The sequence below is a fragment of the Hemibagrus wyckioides genome, linkage group LG10 (assembly GCF_019097595.1).
Source record: "Hemibagrus wyckioides isolate EC202008001 linkage group LG10, SWU_Hwy_1.0, whole genome shotgun sequence".
Lineage (NCBI taxonomy): Eukaryota > Metazoa > Chordata > Actinopteri > Siluriformes > Bagridae > Hemibagrus > Hemibagrus wyckioides.
This window is the reverse complement of record NC_080719.1, coordinates 25803041-25823069: the sequence shown is the minus strand read 5'-3', so window position 1 is coordinate 25823069 and position 20029 is coordinate 25803041. Positions and strand designations below refer to the sequence as shown.

Genomic DNA, 20029 nt, shown 5'->3' with positions numbered 1-20029 from the left:
ATTTTTGGGACGAGGCGATTTTTCACCATGAAACGCAACACATAAAACATTAGGCTATACCTACATAAGAACATTGAACACACAGAAATGGTATAATATCTGTACTGCAAGTTCTAATGCATTAAACCTAAACCATTTTTTGCTCAAGGTTTTTTCTTTAAGTTTATTTAAATCTAAAGTCCTGCAATCTCACGGCATTAGTTCTTTTGAATACATTTTAGTGTGACCTGACATTATATCAATGCTTCATAAAGTAACCTACTTATAAAAAATCAATATGTTTTTGAGGCATTATGTAAACTATAACAAATGTATATAAACTAATAATTTTAGCATTGTAAAATAAAATCTGAATAGAGGACTCAAATACTTAATCTACAATAAAATATGATATGATGGGGAATTATTTTATTTAAATGTGTTTAGCACTGCCGGATGATAGACAGACAGACAGACAGATAGATAGATTTTATACAACTACTACTGCTACAACTATTATTATTATTATTATTATTATTATTATTATTAGCAGTATAGTAACAAATACAATATACAGTATAAACAATAATAATTATTCAATTATTATTATAAAAAATATTATAAAAATACAATCTTGTTGTTGTTCTTCTAATATACATTATTCATTCAGTTCATTTTTAACAAATTTTTCACTTGGGAATTAATAAACTCTTCTAATCTAATCATATCTGTTTAAACTCTAATCATATCATATTTATTTATTTATAATGTTGGTCAATTTATTACAGTTTTGTTTATACTTACAAAGCCATAGAAAATTGAGATCCATCAATCAGTGGGTTTAAAACATGCTTTATTGCACTGAGCACATGACTCTTCATCTGATCTACACAGCGTGAACTTCAAAAGTCGTCTTTTTCATGCCGCTGGCTTGACCTTGAAGACTGGATCCTCAGCAAAGGCATTCTTGATAAGGATGTTACTGGTCTTGAACTCCGCTGGGCAGTTGGAGGAAACAGTTTTGGGGAATTTGCCAATGACCGGCTCCATCTGTCCTGGTATCTGTGGGTCAGGGCGTAGGGGAAAACCAGTGGGTGTGTCAGGTTTTTCATGCTGATCAGGAAAAAAAGGAAGGGTCACAGGTTTATCCAGCGACGGGAGGACTTGGACAGTTCCCTCTGCCTTCCTCACGGTGGTTTCATGAGCGTGCTGGTGGTGGTGGTGATGATGCTCGTGCTCATGGAGGTGTCCATGCTTGTGGTCATGGTCGAGCGCCAGCTCGTGATCATGCTCGTGTGTCTGACCTTCGGCGTGTCCATAATTGTGGTGGGCAGGGTGAATACCCTGGTCTTGTGTATGGTTGTGGGCTTGGCCGTGGTGCGAATGGACATGGTCATGATCATGGCTGTGCTCGTGAGAGTGTGCATGACCGTGGGCTTTACCATGGCCCTCATCGTGCTCATGGGTGTGGTGGTGGCCATGATCTTTACCGTGATCGTGGTCGTGCTTGCCCTCATGCTTGTGATCATGTTTGTGGTCAGCACTGTGATCATGATCATGCGTAGTTGGGTGAGAATGGGGGAGTGTGTGATCGTGAGTGTGGTCATGCGAATGGGATGCACCAGTTTTGTTCTCATGATGATGGTCTGTCTCTCCAGCTTGCAAATGATTCTTCTTCTCCTCCTCTGCGGCCTTAAGAACAAGGGTAAGGCAACAGTTATAGCCAAATCACTCCACTTCCTTACTACTTATTAATATTGGCATTTTAAAGAGTTTCGATGTTTACCTGAGGTTCATAGATTTCACACTTGGAGTCAATAAATTCATCACCGTGCGAAAGAGTATGTGTGGCTTTGCAGAATCCTTTGTGCTGAGGACAAAAAAAAACACGACTTCACTGCTGCCCTGCTTTTTAATCCAATCCGTTTACAGTTTCGATCATTCCCTCATTGTATTGGAGTATTATTGAATATAGTGTCATGCAGTATGGTTTTTTTAGTTTCATTTCAGCAATTGAATAAATAAAAAGCCTCTTTTCAGACTTACTGCAAACTCGCAGGTCATGATGTCGCATTTAGAAACCTCAGATATATCAGTTTTATTGGAGCAAACTGTTTCCTGAATGGTGAACTCCACACTGTACATAGTGATCAAACCAAGCTAAAAAAAAAAATACATCAGACAAAATGCAGTGTTTTATTCTTTCCACTTTTCTTTATTTAGTTTTTTCCGTTTTTCTGGCGGGGTTTCTTACCTGTGAGATTGCTCTTGTAATATTAAGAGGAGCAAAGTAATTTGGGAGTGCACTCTCCTTATTAAATTTCTCTAAACCCATCTTCATGGTCTTCTCCACTTCTTTATTATCCAGTGAGACCAGAACTGGGCAGTCAGGGCACACTGCAACGATTTTGGAGGCGGCGACTGCAACATAACACAGATATTTTTTTAATTTCATTATCAGCTATTTGGTACATTAAAAAAAAACGTACACAATGTACACATTGACCATTACCTGGTCTGACGGTACAGCTGTATTTGTATAGACGAGAGACTCTTTGAGGCTTGTCTACATAGATCACAGCCTTACACTGACCATACACCTGGAAGTGTAGAACAACATAATCATGTACATTATGATCTCCTGTAATTAAAAGACACTTAAGTAGAAATCTTGAATGAGGGAGAATGATGGTACCGGGTTTTCACCAATGTCCCTGCTCTCACACTCCTTATAACTCTTCTTACTGAGGACATGGCATTTGGTCTCAAGGATATCAATTGTCAGATAAAACACCACCCCGGTTTCACCCTGTGAATGAAAAATGATTTCTGACAATAAATCTTAAAAGCATAATAAAGCTCATCCTGGACATGATGTATGTAACTATAGTAGCATAATATATATATATATATATATATATAAACACCTCAAACACAAGCACATAAACTCACGTGGTGTGTCTGATGGACGTTGCTGACACGTTCCAGGCTGAAGACGTAACCTGTGGTGCGATCCTGGTTGATTTTGTCTATAGCCTCTCCAGCAACAAAGGCAGTGGTGGCATCCTTGCAAGAGCTTGGTGGCAGGACCCCTGCAGGGGCACCATGGATGCTCACGAACGCCAGAAACAACAGCACGCACTGCTTCATGGTGGAGCGCCTGTCTCCTACACACTGCTGATCAACCAGGAAAGAGCATTAAACTTTTATAGTCTCCTACAACCAGCCCAGCAGCAGCAGTCTTGGTCACTGTGACCTCCCAGTTGGTCAACAAAGCTGCTTTTCTTGGTTGCTGAAAGGCCCCTGTGATCACATCCAGCTCTAATCAATCAAGCAGCCGCAATCCACACATTGTCTCAGCTGTTTCAACTCGCTGACCAAAGAGTATGTTTAAACTATTGATTAGTGAAGGGATACTGTGTCTGTTGCAACTTTCCATTGCTGACTCATGGCATTTTTTATTCATTTTCATTTTATTTATTTCATTTAGTTTTCTCTTTATATGAGGAATGTAGACTATGCAGTGTTTAGACACCTTCAAGATTCCACAGAATAAGTTTATTGTTTAGTTTAGGATATTTTTTTATGAAATCAAAAATCCTCAGAAAACTGATTCAGTCATCAGGATAAACTTGATTTTGAAGCAGTTACACTTGCTAAAAGCTGAGAATTATTATAAATTATAAAGATTGTCAGAACTTGGATGTTGATCCTTTATTACTTTATTTTATTTTCCCCAAGGGTGCTGCTAGCAAAACTTTAGTGATTCATTAGTTATTAATCCTTAAACCACTAATCATTTTAACACTTCTTATCGAAGATTTCTTTACTCTTAGTTCTTTACAAAATTCCTTGGCTTCACCTCCGTGTTCAGTTTGTTGTGCTTATTTGAGTGACTGTAGTCTTCCTGGCAGCTTGAACCCTGTCTGGTCATTCTCCACTGACTTCTCATATCAACAAGACTGTTTTTTAATTTGCTTGCTTTGCTTTTTTCAATTGTTGTTTATAAAAACTTTTAGAGATTAGCAGTTTCTGAAATACTCGAACCTGCCTTGAATCTGTCACCAACATTCATGCAATCAAAGTCACTGAGAATACACATTTTTCTCCATTTTAATGTTCGATGTGAACATTACCCAAAGCTCTTGACCTGTATACTATGTGACTTTATGCACTGTTCTGTTTCCACATGATTGGCTGATTGGATAAATGCATGATTGTACATATGTTCCTAATAAATCGGAGAGCAAGTATTTCATTCTGACTGCAATGCATTATGTCTTATCCATGCTGTTATTAGAAAAAGAAAAAAGTTTATGTAATTGATTTATATATGATTTGTTTTGAATGGGCTGTGGAAACCTGTGATCAGTTTTTGTGCTCTGTTTGTTCATAATAAAAGGCTGAGACAGAATCTGACTGCATGGTGATACAGGAGCTTTATTCAATCGTTTAACAAAACCTTTTGTAGCTTCATTTAATTGAATGTAAGTGTTTGCTTAAACTTAATCTCAACATTTCTACTTCTGATTGTATGAAAAAAAATCCCTGGCGAAGTTCAGCTTTAATGATGATCCCCTCTGTGGAATGAAGGAGGGAATGGACAGATAGGATGGATGGATGGTGGTATTTTCACAGCACCATGGCAGTGCGGAAAAGAGAAATCTGGGCTTTCCTCAGATCCTGGAGGGGTAGGTTGAGCATTGGGCACATCTGGCTTAGGGTGAGGTTTCTTATGGCCATGGTCATGTTCTCCATGGTCTCTATGATGAGGTGGACCTCTATGATGAGGATGACCTCCATGATGAGGTGGGCCCCTAGATGAACGAGTAAAACAGAATCGATGGCTTAACGGACCGGTGCTGGTGGCATGCTCTGGATGCTCAGGCTGACCAGGACGTGCCGGGTGTCCTGGACGGGTTTCATGTTTTCCTTTCTCTCCGTGCCCTGGAGGACCTTCATGTTTTCCTTTCTTGCCATGCCCTGGAGGACCTTCATGTTCTCCACTCTCATGGTGCCCTGGACCATGTGGGTGTCTTTCATGGTGCCCTGGACCGTGTGGGTGTCGCTCATGTTTCCCACAGTGCTTTCCACGGTGGAATGGAGGATGTGGGTGATGTGTTGTGTTCTGTTACAAAGCAATACAAAATGATAACATATATCATAGATAGAAAACAAATAATAATTTCATAAAAAGTTTCAATAATAAAACAATATATATGACATACCTGGATGTCATAAATCTCACAGTCTACAGTCAAGTCACCATTTCCAAGTTGCGTAGATTTGCAGAATCCATGATGCTTTAAGGATGAGAGAAAACACATTAATGCCAAGTAATCATTCACATTAATATGGAGAAAAAACATTTTATGAGAACATGGTACTATTTAATGTAGTGCTATGTATAGTGAGAAAATGAGCGTTCTTACTGCTTCACTGGGGCATTTTTGCTTGCAGGCAGTTTTTTCTTTCACATCGTCTCCACACTCAGTCTCTACTATGGCAAACTCGGCAAAGTGGGACATTCCAAACATCATGTTATTCTGGAAACACAGAACAAAAAACACTGTAAAAAACTGAATACTCAGTTAGGTACATCTCACTCTCTAAGAAAACGGAATAAAAAATTATTCATCAAGATCCCTACCTGGGTTCTTAGTCTGCCAACTTCCAATACTTTAAAGTAGGAAGTTTGGTTAGAATCCTTGTTGAACTTCTCTATGGCAGCTTTTACACTCTCCAAGCCCTGAGGATCATGCAAGGGCAGAAGGGTTGGGCAATCAGGGCACACTCTTGTTAGCTGTATTGGTGAAACTGGGCAAACAAAATAAAATATATTTACAGTTAGTAGTGTTAAGGCTAGATTTTTAATACCCCTGCTTTACTTATGAAAGATATATTGGGGAGTTAATTAAATAATAAAATTAAAGAGATATATGGTACAAGTAGTTGCTATACCTGGCTCAGTGTCACAGATTAAGCGTGCGATGCCTGGTTTATCTCCACCATCACAGAAAGTCACGTTGCATTTTGCTGTTACTGGCTTCAAGGCAAAGCAGTAAATTCAGTGGAAGTTCATGTAAAGCTAATGCACTGAAGAAACAAATAACTCAAACTTACCGTGTCATATTCCTGCCTGATCTCACATTCATTAAAAGGCTTGGGGTTCACAATATGGCATTTGGTCTCACTTAATGTCAAGGTCAATTCATTTAGACATGAAGGCTGACCTGTTGTACTCTGCAAAGGGTCATAGGTCAAGCATTTAGAAGTATTTAAACTTTCAAGGTGTAGGCTGTTTAAAAAAACATCTAATTTGTTCACTGTTGTTAATTATACTGACCTGTTCCTCTGTGAAACTGTCCAGTTTGAACTTATATCCATGATGGTGTAGTCTGTTGATGAGGTATTCGGCTTCTTCGGCAGCGGCCTGTGCTGTATAATTCCTGCAGTCTGAGGCGCTGGTGGCAAACAGCCCCTGGCACAGCACTGCTAGAATCAAGAGTCCTCTCATGGCACAATGTCCAGTTCAGAGTCAAGCCTCAACCGTGAGACTGAGGTCCTGGCTCTGTGTTTTATAGAAAAAAGAGACTAGAGTCAACAGTTTAATGCGTGCTGCCAAATCAATCAAGGGCAAAAACAAATAGGGTTTAGAGAGGGCACAGAGGATGGACCATTGGACCACAGAGTGGTGTGCTTACTGTATAGTCTTGATGAAATATCTTTCCAATATATTTGAATACTGACCCCCCAAAAAATCTGATTAGATCAAAACACTGATCAAGATTTGTGACAAGACTTTAAAAGGGCATTGTTAATCTAAAAAGATGACCTCCTTAGATTAACCTACCACTTCAGCATGATCAGCTGCTGATTTAGATTAATCCTCTCAAACCAGTTGGTGTATGGTTCTAGAGATTTGAGCTGCATTCACTGAAAATATTCAGTCAATGATTAACATGTGTGTCATTGGACATGGGGATAGGAGAAAGGTTAAAAACAGCCCAAAGGTACATTCATGTACAGACTTCTCCACGGAGTTGATAGATAAGGCAGATGCCTGTTTACAGAGATTCAGCAAACAAAGCACATCTTTACGGAGAGCAGTGAGTTGTGCTGAGAGAGAAAATACTGTCTGGTTCATAGAAAAATGTGTCATATAAACACAACACCATCTCATCTTTATATATGTGTGGCTCGTGTGTGAATGAAGAGAGGACAATAAGGCTCGTGTTTAAATGTGGTCAGTGACTTCCAGCCCCGGGCGATGTGACAGAGACTGATGTGGATGGAGCTATTATAAAGGGTTTTTTTGTAAATGGTCAGTGATGTAATTTTTCCGTAAGTAAAGTTGATTATAAATGTAGAGGTGGGTGAGGCATCTTTCAGTGAGAAAAAAACCAAAACAAACTTGAGAAGTGTTTGAAATAATCCAGTTCTGGAAAGCAGCAGTTTTAGTACAATAAAGAAGAAAATGGAGGATGAAGGGCCAGAATTTTTCCTCCTGCACATCTGAATTTAAGATATGTAAGGTAAGAGTTTATTTGAACCGAACAAAAAACAAACGGATGTTGAAAGAGGAGTCAAAAGATTATTTGCTCTACAGTGTAAATGACCGTCTGTTTTCTGACCTTCCTATTTGGACTGTGAAGGTGGACACAATGAACTAGTGCTGTGTTCAGTGTAAAAGTAAATACACAGATTCTATTGAAGATTCGAATGTCCAAATAGTAGCAATAATTTCTAATATTAATATTTAAAATGGGGTGTACTTATTTGGTAATGCCACACATGCGTCAGTTTAAAAGACTAAACAAAAATATTTATATCAGGTAAATTTAGCCATATTTCATTTATGGAGTCTAACTTTTGCTGTCTTCACTTCCTCTGTATTAGATTTCTCATTAATATGATGTTGAAAAAAATGTTTTTGGAGCTAACATCAAAATGTGACTGTCTAATGTTCCTGAATATTGAGTGACCATTTCACCATTCTCACCATTTCCACTGTATCTGTCACTGGACCAAAATCCTTAACCCTCTCCCCTTATGGTGTGCTGAATCTCTAATCCCAGCTTCCTAACATGTTTGAAAGAAAGGAATTACACTTTACTGTACTTATACTGTACTTGACTATAATGTGTTTTTATTTTATGGTGAAAATGTAAAACTCAAATGACATTTTTCTACATGCTGGTCTAAAACTTAAAATTGTTTAGCTACTATACCCAGCACATCTGGATCTTGAACAAACATTCAGAGCTGTTTCTATAATATATACATACATTGATCAGCCATAACGTTGTGACCACTACCAAGTGAATAAGACTACAGTGCCAGAATACACAGTGTATCACAGTTTGTTGCATATGGAACTGCATAGCCGCAGACCAATCAGGGTGCCCCCTGTGCACCACTGAAAACTCCAACAATGGGCATGTGAGCATCAGAACTGGACCAGAGAGCAATGGAAGAAGGTGGCCTGGTCTGATGAATCGGGTTTTCTTTTACATCATGTGGATGGCCGGGTACATGTGCGTCTCTTACCTGGGGAACACATGACACTAGGATGCACTGTGGGAAGAAGGCGAGCCGGCGGAGGCAGTGTCCTGCTTTGGTCAGTGTTCTGCTGGGAAACCTTGGGTCCTGCATCCATGTGGATGTTACTTTGACACGTACCACCTACCTAAGCATTGCTACAGACCATCTACCCCCTTTCATAGAAACGGTATTCCCTGATGGCTGTGGTCTCTTTCAGCAGGATAATGCTCTGTGTCACAAAGCAGAAATGGTTCAGGAATGGTTTGATGACCACAACAACCAGTTTGAGGTGTTGACTTGACCTCCAAATTCCCCAGATCTCAATCCAATCCAGCATCTGTGGGATGTGCTGGACAAACAAGTCCGATCCATGGAGGCCCCACCTCACAACTTACAGGACTTACAAGGATCTGCTGCTAACATCTTGGTGCCAGATCCCACAGCACACCTTCAGGGATCTAGTGATAATGTTATGGCTGATTGGTGTATCTCTCTCTCTCTCTCTCATATACTGTATGTCCAAATTGGGCCCAAATGTCAATATTTTGTGTGGCCACCATTATTTTCCAGCACTGCCTTAATCCTCGAGTTCACCAGAGCTTCACAGGTTGCCACTGAAGTCCTATTCCACTCCTCCATGATGACGACATCACAGAGCTGGTGGATGTTAGAGGTTAGGTCTGGAGACATGCTTGGCCAGTCCATCACCTTTAGCCTCAGCTTCTTTAGCAAGGCAGTGGTGGTCTTGGAGGTGTGTTTGGGGTCGTTATCATGTTGGAATACTGCCCTGTGGCCCAGTCTCCGAAGGGAGGGGATCATGCTCTGCTTCAGTATGTCACAGTACATGTTGGCATTCATGGTTCCCTCAATGAACTGTAGCTCCCCAGTGCCGGCAGCAGTCACGCGGGCCCAGACCATGACACTCCCACCACCATGCTTGACTGTAGGCAAGACACACTTGTCTTTGTACTCCTCACCTGGTTGCCACCACACACACTTGACACCATCTGAACCAAATAAGTTTATCCTGGTCTCATCGGACCACAGGACATGGTCCCAGTATTCCACGTCCTTAGTCTGCTTGTCTTCAGCAAACTGTATGCGGGCTTTCTTGTGCATCATCTTTAGTAGAGGCTTCCTTCTGGGACGACAGCCATGCAGACCAATTTGATGCAGCGTGTGGCGTATGGTCTGAGCACTGACTGGCTGACCCCCCACCCCTCTGACCGGCTGACCCCCCACCCCTTCAACCTCTGCAGCAATGCTGGCAGCACTCATACATCTATTTCCCAAAGATGACCTCCGGATATGACACTGAGCATGTGCACTCAGCTTCTTTGGTGGACCATGGTGAGGCCTGTTCTGAGTGGAACCTGTCCTGTAAAACCGCTGTAGTTTCAGGGTCTTGGCAATCTTCTTATAGCCTAGGCCATCTTTATGTAGAGCAACAAATCTTTTTTTCAGATCCTCAGAGAGTTCTTTGCCATGAGGTGCCATGTTGAACTTCCAGTGACCAGTATGAGAGAGTGTGAGAGCGATAACACCAAATTTAACACACCTGCTCCCCATTCACACCTGAGACCTTGTAACACTAACGAGTCACATGACACCGGGGAGGGGAAATGGCTAATTGGGCCCAATTTGGACATTCCCACTTAGGGGTGTAGTCACTTTTGTTGCCAACGGTTTAGACATTAATGTCTGTGTGTTGAGTTATTTTGAGGGGACAATAAATTTACACTGTTATACAGGCTGGACACTCACTACTGTACATTGGAGCAGAGGGGCATTTCTTCAGTGTTGTCCCATGAAAAGATATAATAAAATATTTACAAAAATGTCAGGGGTGTACTCACTTTTGTGAGATAATGTATGTATGTATATATATATATATATATATAGAGAGAGAGAGAGAGAGAGAGAGAGAGAGAGAGATTGATATTTTAAAAAAAAAGACAATTGTCAGAACAAAATCCTTAGATATTCATTCTTTAAGTCAGTAGAGTACAGTTACATCTTGATGGCAATATAATTCTGTATTATATATTTATATCAGCACAGCATGAAAATATAACTTTGGCATAAAGATTCTTTATTTGTTCTTAAAGAGACGAGTGTTGCAACCAGATCTCATAATAACATGTATATATTTTATGGACTCAACATAATTTCAGTGGGTTTTTTAAATGGAGTCCTAAGACAAGCTCTGTTTGCTAAATCTAGCCATAACTGTCTATAACTTCTCCTAGAGTTTTGTTTGAACTGTCATGACCACAACGCTCTGATTATTTTTATGCAGTGGTATAACGAGATGCTCCAGGGCAGGAACGGAAAGGAGATGGTATGCTGGGGAACACAGCCAGGAAAGTGGGATTGATGGTTGCTGCAGATCCCTCTCTCCTCTGGCGTGAAGGTGGAACATAGCGGAAGTTCAGCGGCGGCCTGGCGATTCGAACCGAACCTGCAATCTCTTCCTCTGAAGAAGACTCGCTGGATTCACTGGATGATTGATAAGAATTAGGGCTGTGTGGAAGAAGTTGCTGAACAGGGTCTAGCAGTCCACCTGGAAATGTGGGGACAGGGGCATCGAGAACTGCAGGACGGACCGGCACTACTGGAGCAGGACTCGGCTTTTCCACCTGCCGTGTGACTGCATCAATGCTAACAGAATTCCGAGAGTGCTACAGAATGAGGGAAGAAAATGCATCATTCCATTATTTGTACCAGCACTTTAGTACACATTAACATATTTAACACTGAATTCATTCACCAGCTGTTTTACTGAATCCTAGCTCAGTTTATAGTGCGAGGATTAAACTGATCCATTCTGCTGTGCGTTCCTAATGTGGTGCCTCTTGGATCCTCATATTATTAAAAAAAAATTATCTAGCTCAAACAATTAGTAAGGAATATTATTACATAATGAGGCAAATGAATTTTCTCCATTTTACATGATTTAATTAATCTCTTCCCTGTCTCTGCCCTATCTCTTCCCTGTCTCTCCCCTATCTCTACCATGTGTCTGCCCTGTCTCTGCCCTATCTCCACCCTGTATCTGCCCTGTCTCAGCCCTTTCTCTGTCCTGTGTCTGCCCTATTTCTACCCTATCTTTACCCTGTCTCTGCCCTGTCTCTACCCTGTCTCTGCCCTGTGTCTGCCCTGTCTCTGCCCTGTCTCTGCCCTGTCTCTACCCTGTCTCTGCCCTGTGTCTGCCCTGTCTCTACCCTGTCTCTGCCCTGTGTCTGCCCTGTCTCTGCCCTGTCTCTACCCTGTCTCTACCCTGTGTCTGCCCTGTCTCTACCCTGTCTCTGCCCTGTCTCTACCCTGTCTCTGCCCTGTGTCTGCCCTGTCTCTACCCTGTCTCTGCCCTGTGTCTGCCCTGTCTCTGCCCTGTCTCTGCCCTGTGTCTGCAGAGAGCTTCCCTTTGAGCTTTGGGGGTTTCCTCGGTATACTCCTGTCTCCTCCCCAAGTCCAGAGTCATATGTTGTAGGCTGACTGGCATCTCTAAATTGTGTGAGCATGTATGATTGTGCCCTGTGATGGTTTAGCACCCTGTCCAGGGTGTCCCCCCTGTGTCCAGAGTCCCCTGGGATATACTCCAGCTTCCCTGTGACCCTCTGTAGGATGAGTGGTTCAGAAAGTGTTTGGATGGATGGATTTATCAAACACTACAAATTTCCCCATGGCCCTTGTTCTGTTTCTGTGTATGTTAGATTCAAGGTTACTTCCTTCAACATCATAAATATCGAAATATTTACGTTACTTTAAACAATCACAATGAGAGTTTTGTACACTCAGCTATGTCTTGTTGCACATCCTATTAATTTATTAAAATCAATTTTGCCCCGGAACGGCTATAATCATTTCAGCAGGATAATTCTAAAAGCTGGGTGGAATAGCCCTACTTTTTATTATGTACTCTTTGTATCTTGGTAGTTTGATGGAGTCAACCAAAAAAAAGAAACAAGAAAAGTTAGATTTTAGTGTCTATAATCATCGTATTGAAAAACATTACTTTATTTCTATTTGATGCTAGCCTGGCCCTGCTCATGTGTAATGACCAACATCAGAATGTCAACACTATCATCTTATAAGATGGAACAAGGTGGACATTCTGTTAAATGAAGTTTTTTGTGCATGATTTAAATAATGTCATCAACATCTTATTAATAATTTGAGTGTTGTATGCGGGTTTACGTTTTCATCACAAAGTCATTGTTAATGGCAAGACTCAAATTTTCAGATTAAAAAGCACAGAACTGCATAATGTTCCATTTGTTGAATCTGCTAAAGGTTTGTAAATTATCCATGTCTAGACATTTTTGACACTATTTGCATTTAACGTGTAATGCTGCTTATTGTCTCTGTAGTTATTTATACTGAAGACTCTGACCTACAAACGGAGGAAAGATGCTAAAGAGGGACGAACCAAAATAAAGATAGATGAGGTGTGGGGTGAGTGGGGACAAAAAGAGGTCTAAGGGAGTTTCTGTGTTGGTTTTGGCTCGCTGCTTTCACCCTCCGATGCTGCTGACTCACAGGAGACTCCTTCGGGGTGTTGTTTTGCTGTCATCGGCTCCATCTGGATCTTATTCACTATTGCTTCCAAGCTGGAAAGTTTTCTCTTCCAAGAAAATAAACTTTTATAGAGCATGAGCTGGGGAACAAGGCTGACAAACAAAGTAGATATTTATGGTACCTGAGGGTGGAATATTTCACAGGACACCTTAACATCGGTTGGGGTAGCTTCAGCGCCAAAAACCGCCCCGCCACAGAAACCAATGGGCTGAAACAAAAACAAATATCACCTTGGGAAACATGGGCAAATAGCAGTAAGACACCTCAAGTGATGTTAGACTCATAAATGTGAATCAATTCACATGTTTATAATAACAGCCATATTCTGAACTATACAGAATGCTGTAAGAAATGAATATGGTCTGTAGTTAAACAGCAAAGTTGCATTAATGGATGTTTTTACCCCTTTTCCTGCCTCTGCAGGGACGCATAAAGCTTCATCCACCGGTGGCACAGAGCATTCCTGCACAGTGTACTCAACAAAACTGGCTGCAACTGGAGAGACCTGATCAACAAGAGACAGAACTTATTCTGGCTGCTCTTCTTATTTTAGATCAGAACTCATATAAGCAAAATGTCATAAAAAACCTTTTGTCTTTTCAAACTACATGGAAATAAAACACAAAAATCATCCATCAGGAATCACAGTCACAGTTTAATGATTCATACAGAATCAAAATATGGATATTTCATGAACTGATTCCTAATGGAAATCTGTGAGATATTTATTGATGTTATTAATATATTAAGTTGATGGATATGCAATCAGACTGACCTGCCTGCCATACAAGAAAACATAATAAAACTATAAATAAAACTATAAATGACTATAATTAACAACCAAAAACAAATTTTGTTTTAGCTTTCAACCTAACCTTTTGTAACCTAATATTGTGGAAACAAACTAGCAACTGGGTTGTCATTACACCAGTGACACTTTATAATAGATTCAGTGTCTTTATACACCGGTCATAACATTCTGAGCAGTGAGAGGTGAAGTGAATATATTAGGCAGCAAGTCAACATTTTGTCCTCAAAGTTGATGTTAGAAGCAGAAAAAATGGACAAGCGTAAGGATTTGAGTGAGTTTGACCAAGAGGGCCAAATTGTGGTGGCTAGACCACTGGATCAGAGCATCTCCAAAACTGCAGCTCTTGTGGGGTGTTCCCGGTCTGCAGTGGTCATTGTCCTAAGGAAGGACAGGGTCATGGATGGTCGAGGCTCATTGATACACGTGGGGAGAGAAGGCTGGCCCGTGTGATCCGATCCAACAGACGAGCTACTGTTGCTCAAACTGCTGAAGAAAATAATGCTGGTTCTGATAGAAAGGGGTCAGAATACACAGTGCAGGACGGGTCAGGGCTGTTTTGGCAGCAAAAGGGGGACCAACACAATATTAGACAGGGGGTCATAATGTTAAAAACCTCTATATAAATAAAATTTTGTATATATAAATATATAGTATAGAGGTTTTTAACAGTAGAGACTGTCACAAAGCAGCTTTACAGAAATCTGGATGTAGATTTAGATCCATAAAGAGTGAGCCAGAGACAACAGAGGCGAGGAAAAACTCCCTGACACAAAATGATGAAGAAACCTTGAAAAGAACCAGACTCAAAAATGACACCAGATGGTGGGAATATAAATCACATAAATCATTAGTCTTCTACAACTGTATACTATAAAGTGAAATAGTGCTTAGTGTGTTGAAAGGAAGTTCAGTATGAGTATATTGTGCATAAAAAGTCCTGGGATAGTCATTTAGCAATGAACAGTTTTTATGCTAAAGCAGCGGTTCTTAGGTACAAATGTACAGAATCCAGGTGAGAGTATCCGCTAAGCAACAGAAAGCACAAACTGACTGTTCGCAAGACTTCAGGTCATCCACATGGACCATCCTCTTTCATTCAGGAAACGATGTAATCATGATTACTTGATTGATTACTTAATCATGGAAGTGATTAAAAGGCCCAACAGTGGAAGCTTGGTGGTGAACCCCGATCTTCTGGTCAACAACCCAGAGCCTTAACCACTTGAGCTACCACTGCTCCCATATAGTCTGAATACCAGAGATTTTCACTAACATTTGAGTGTTTGTAGGGATAAAGCAGTACCTGGTGGGAGGCTCGGGTTATAGCTGCCACTGTGAGCTGTACAGGCAGAGTGCTCTGACCGTTGTAGCTGCGCAGAGTGGTCTTAACACTGGACATGGCTCTGTCACTATCCACGTCCAACAGCAGGGGGCAGTCTGGACATGTCTTCTGTAACTTTTCAGGGGGGTCTGAGAAACAAAGACAGAGAGTAATTATCTCTATTTTAATGCCATAATCTTATCATTGCTGTGAATTCTTTGGACTCTTGGTTTGAGGACCTGGTACAAGAGTGCAGTCGTAGCTGTAGAGGTAGGACAGGCCTTCTGGTGTGTGTAGTATGGTAGTGTTGCAGTTCCCAGTGATTTGCTGCAAAGCAGTTTTTAAATAGTCAAAGGTCACACACAAAAAAGCAAAAAATGTATTTTTCCCATCTGTCCTATTTCTCCAGGCAGCAGTGTTATAAAGTGTGTAGCTTGTGATCAGCTTTTATAGCCTCATCTGCAGTTCCTGGCTTTATTACATTGCTGTTAGCATTAGTTTAAAATGTTCGGTCTGATTAATTGGTCTGATTTGGACTAGTTTGTTGCCACCAGCAAAAAAAAGCAACACTTTTTCCATTTTAGAAAAATTAACTGGTCTCAGAAGTGATGAGAAATTGGCTGCATTTGCGCCAGCTTCTGTAAAAATGCTTTTGCTACTGGAAGTAAGGAAGGAGTGCACAAAAATAATTAAGCATAAATGAATATCTAGCAAATTGTTTAGTTTTTTTGGCCACCGTATCGAATTGTCTGTCACAAAGATAAACTCCTCTGTATCCTGATGCTGAAGATAGATGTGTATTATGAGAGATTCTCACACATATGGCTTGTTTACTGAAACTACATCCACTAGCCAAATTCTGTATATATATATATACAACAACACAAAGACACACTTTATATACACACCATTACTGCCTGCAGCCCATCTGTGCACAATTAATCCCATACCCTGTCCTTCAAAGGAAACAGACCATCATAGGACCACCACAGAGCAGATATTATGTGACACTGTCATGATAAAAGTGGATCAGTTTCAATGGGATTTGTAAACACTTACTTGCCACTTTATTAGACACACCTATTGTGTTGGTCTTTATTGCAGGTATACAGTTAAAGATCAGACACTGGGGATGTTTAAACACCTTCATGTAACAGCTGGGTAGAAAACAGGTCACCGGCCAAAAATATCCAGCTCACAGCTGTGCTGGCTTAAAAACTGTGCACTGATAAAAGTGTTAGACAAAACTGTGACAGTGCCTTGTGTTCTTCCACCTTTTGTAATGTTAAAACTTGGAATTAAAATAGACTGAATTGAGAATATACAAAACAGCCCAGAATAATGAAGTGGGAGATGAATATAATTTGATTTATTTTCAAATATTAATAAAAAATTACTATTCACCACTATCATGCCACACAAGTCAGAGAGCAGCCTTTTGTTTTTAAACGGCTATTCAATACTTCTTGTTGGGAAACAGTAATGATAAGAAAAGAATTATGGTGCATTAATTCTGTTTTCATCAGACACCTATGCAGTATTTAATGGTGTTCCAGGTTTAAACAGGACAAAATGGAGCCAAGGTTTAAGAGGTGAATACTTCTATAAGCCACTTTATACAATAATCATTCAGTAGAGGCTGGTGACGATATTGAAATAAAGGGAAAAGGTCTGGATCCTCCCCCAGCTCACAGCCGGACGAAGTGGTGAGCTGTGAGCAATGCATTATCACAAATAATAAACACTCCATTGGTAAAATAAATATCATTGATCAACCATGACCTGGCCAAATTTTGCTTGGATTAGGGATCTGTTTTGAAAAGCAGGCTTACTGTTTCCATAAAGGGCCTTATATCACAGCGCTTCCACGATTTTCGGCTGAGGACGTGACATTTGGTCTCCAGCACGTCCAAGTCTAGATAGTAAACCTTTCCAGCTGGACCCTGAAACAAATCAGCAACTTAAGTCATGGCCCTTTCTAAACCTTTAAACATTTTCTAAATGTCCAGGTTAATATTCAAAACAAATGATTATATTTTCAGATACTCTAAAGAACTCATATTCAGAATAAATAGCCTTGAATAAATCATGTCACACTAAAACGCCGCTGAAAACTGTTTTGCTGCTTCCTAAACATGTTTGTAATGTTTATACACAAAGGTTACCATGGCATTGCTGACCAGAACTAAATAAAACAAACGTCTTTGTTTGGATAATCAGGAAAAGAATTATTTATTTCATTGGAGGGCCATTTCTCACAGCCAGACTCACTCTGTGTTAAACAACAAGGTTATAAATACTGACAGTGTTTTTATAAACACCTCATCCTCAAAAATATCTCTCTAAGAAAGAAGAACTATTATATAGTTGTTTCTTTTTGCCTTTTTGTATGGAGACACACAGATAGACATCACAGAAGTGTTTTATTTTCTACAGTCTCCGTTTCATTCAGTGCAAGTGTTTCAGATTTTTGTATACAAAACTGTGACATCATAAATCCATGATAATTTAGACTAGGTTATTATAATGTAACAACACTGCGTCATAATAATTCTACAGCTAAATAAAACCAAACATCATACTATAAGTATGTAGTATGTGTCATAAATAGTATGTAAAAGCATGCACATTAACTGGCTCTAGCATATAATACCACAGTGTCCATGTTACAAACTTGTCAAATTGTCTTTCTGAGAAGAATACCTACCTGAGGATGAACGTGAACGTTGAAAATTCTGTTGAGGGCAAATTTGTACCCTTCTTGTCTGTCCTCGTTGATGTAATTTACAGCAAGTCGAGCGAGTTTCATCACACTTTTATCATCACATGGAACAGGAGACAGATGTGTAGCCATGACTGTCCAAAAACGCACCAGGGCGAATAACCAGATTAATCGTTCCATTTTCTTTTCTTTTCTTTTTTTAAGTATATGCCACCATGTATTTTCTGTCCGCTATGTGTTTATGCTTAGAAGCTGACCGTAAGCTGGACTTTGGCAGGCTATAGAAGAGCAGTATTGTTGACACGATGCCAAGTTCTGGTTGGTGAGCTAGCAAGTGGTCAAAATAGACCAATCCTCCCACGACTGCTTTAAACTTGCAATCTGTCTGAACAAAAAGACAAGAAAATGAATAGTAATAGAATAATAGTGTCACCTACACTATTATCTCCATTAAACAGGCCAGTTGTTCATTAACAGTTATTAGTTAGTTACAGGATTACTGCAAAGTGTGTTGTGTGTAGTGTGTTAATATACCACATGAGGACGCTAGATCTCTCCAGCTGCCTGGTCTCTAAAGGGCTTTCTATTTATCATACAGAATAGTACAACATGTCAACTGCATATCTTTTAGAAATGTACAGTAAAATTCATTTAAAAAGAGAAGAACACTTAAGTGTTTGAGGTCGTTGTTGTTGAAAAGGGGTTCAATTTCAAACTATTATTGAAGATAACTCTGTGCTAGGTCTCTATATATCCTTTAAAGTGCTAGACGAAACTAAATGTAATCTTCACTCTCCGGAAAAATAATACTGGGGTTGTGTCCTCAGTCACATGTCTTGTGTATCTTTACTGTGATTCTTTCAGCTGCAGACTCTGATACTTAATGAGGGATTTAAGCTACATAATTAAACCATAATTACGCTTAATAGTAAAGATTCAAAGGTATGCTACATGCACATTTCTAAGCAAGGACCTTTTGATGCAAATGAACAAAGATTTGATTTCGTAGCTTCTGGGAAATAATGATTAAATAATAATCAGTGCACATTTTGAGGATTAATGACAGGTATTCTGCTCTCCTGTATGAAGCCTGCTGACCGTGTTACCTTGTCCTTTACGTGGCTCTGTAGCCTTTTGAAAAGTATATCATTTGTTCAGCTGGCTTTGAACAAAATAGTGCATTTCTGTGATCAGTGGAATATCTTCTGTGCTCGTTCCCAGGAGACGTGTAGCACGAGGTCATTATCATCGTACTCTCGACCTGGTAACTAAATAACTCCATATTTATACGCTTTACACATGATTGCACATATTTTGTGCTAAATCAGGTTCAATGCCATACTCATTCCTTTGAGAAAAGCATGGACGTCTGCGCTCCCTCCTGACTTTTATGTTACTCAATCCTTTACGCTTCACCTACAAAATTACTGGCAAATGTGAAGGAATTATCATTTTTATATCTCTTGAGCAATGCAGCAATTCAACCGTGGATTAGCCAGATGTTTTAGGTTTTGTACTCCAGATGGTCATTCCTGTGTCCAGATAGCCAGTGATGAAACAAAAAAAATCTGAGTAGGTTAGGCTGTGCTGGATTGAAGCTCTAACATCATGAAGCTTGTGGTAGTGTGTTGTTAAAATAAGAATAATACTCAATCAGTAATGTGAATTAAAATCATGACTTAGTTTAAGATTCTTGTGCTTAGATGAATGACTGTAAGAAAAATAGAATAAACTGTATGCTTTGTATACTTAACTGTATAACTGCTTCTCAGTAAGGTGGCACTCCTTAGGATATGAGTTCTGTAGAGTTACTGTAGCTCACATGATTACACTCATCTGTTCTTCAGCTTGTTCCTCTGGGAAATTATTCTGTGTAAAAACTAATAACTAAATCTTTCTTTTTAGAATTATAAAACAAAAACCTTTTTAAGAAGAGACAACACATAAGCATTTAGAGAACATTTGAGGATCCCTTGTTGTTGTTGTTGTTGTAAAGAGGTTCTATTTAGAACCTGAACTGAAATTGAATCTCTGTGGTAGGGCTCCGAGTTCAGCATTTTATCTAAAGGAACAA

At 39.8% G+C, this 20029-nt stretch overlaps 3 protein-coding genes across 3 annotated transcripts; all 3 read right to left on the bottom strand.

Annotated features, from left to right (window-relative positions):
- Window positions 1-897: 897 nt before the first annotated feature.
- On the bottom strand, window positions 898-3129 carry fetub (fetuin B). Its single transcript, XM_058400516.1, has 7 exons — window positions 2932-3129; window positions 2675-2788; window positions 2492-2579; window positions 2234-2400; window positions 2026-2139; window positions 1766-1849; window positions 898-1671 (listed from the first exon to the last, which is right to left on the bottom strand). Exons 1-7 carry the CDS (start codon window positions 3127-3129, stop codon window positions 898-900), a joined length of 1539 nt encoding a protein of 512 aa, XP_058256499.1.
- A 1264-nt stretch (window positions 3130-4393) lies between these two features.
- Window positions 4394-6548, bottom strand: ahsg1 (alpha-2-HS-glycoprotein 1). Its single transcript, XM_058401502.1, has 7 exons — window positions 6326-6548; window positions 6103-6222; window positions 5941-6025; window positions 5630-5796; window positions 5412-5525; window positions 5208-5282; window positions 4394-5107 (listed from the first exon to the last, which is right to left on the bottom strand). Exons 1-7 carry the CDS (start codon window positions 6494-6496, stop codon window positions 4544-4546), a joined length of 1296 nt encoding a protein of 431 aa, XP_058257485.1. The 5' UTR covers window positions 6497-6548; the 3' UTR covers window positions 4394-4543.
- Window positions 6549-10496: 3948 nt separating this feature from the next.
- Window positions 10497-18247, bottom strand: si:ch211-262h13.5 (uncharacterized protein LOC571127 homolog). The gene is made up of 7 exons (XM_058401503.1): window positions 17941-18247; window positions 17066-17176; window positions 15473-15560; window positions 15216-15382; window positions 13505-13606; window positions 13223-13309; window positions 10497-11204 (listed from the first exon to the last, which is right to left on the bottom strand). The coding sequence occupies exons 1-7, from the start codon at window positions 18133-18135 to the stop codon at window positions 10815-10817; spliced, it is 1140 nt and encodes a 379-aa protein (XP_058257486.1). The 5' UTR covers window positions 18136-18247; the 3' UTR covers window positions 10497-10814.
- Between the last annotated feature and the right edge of the window lie 1782 nt (window positions 18248-20029).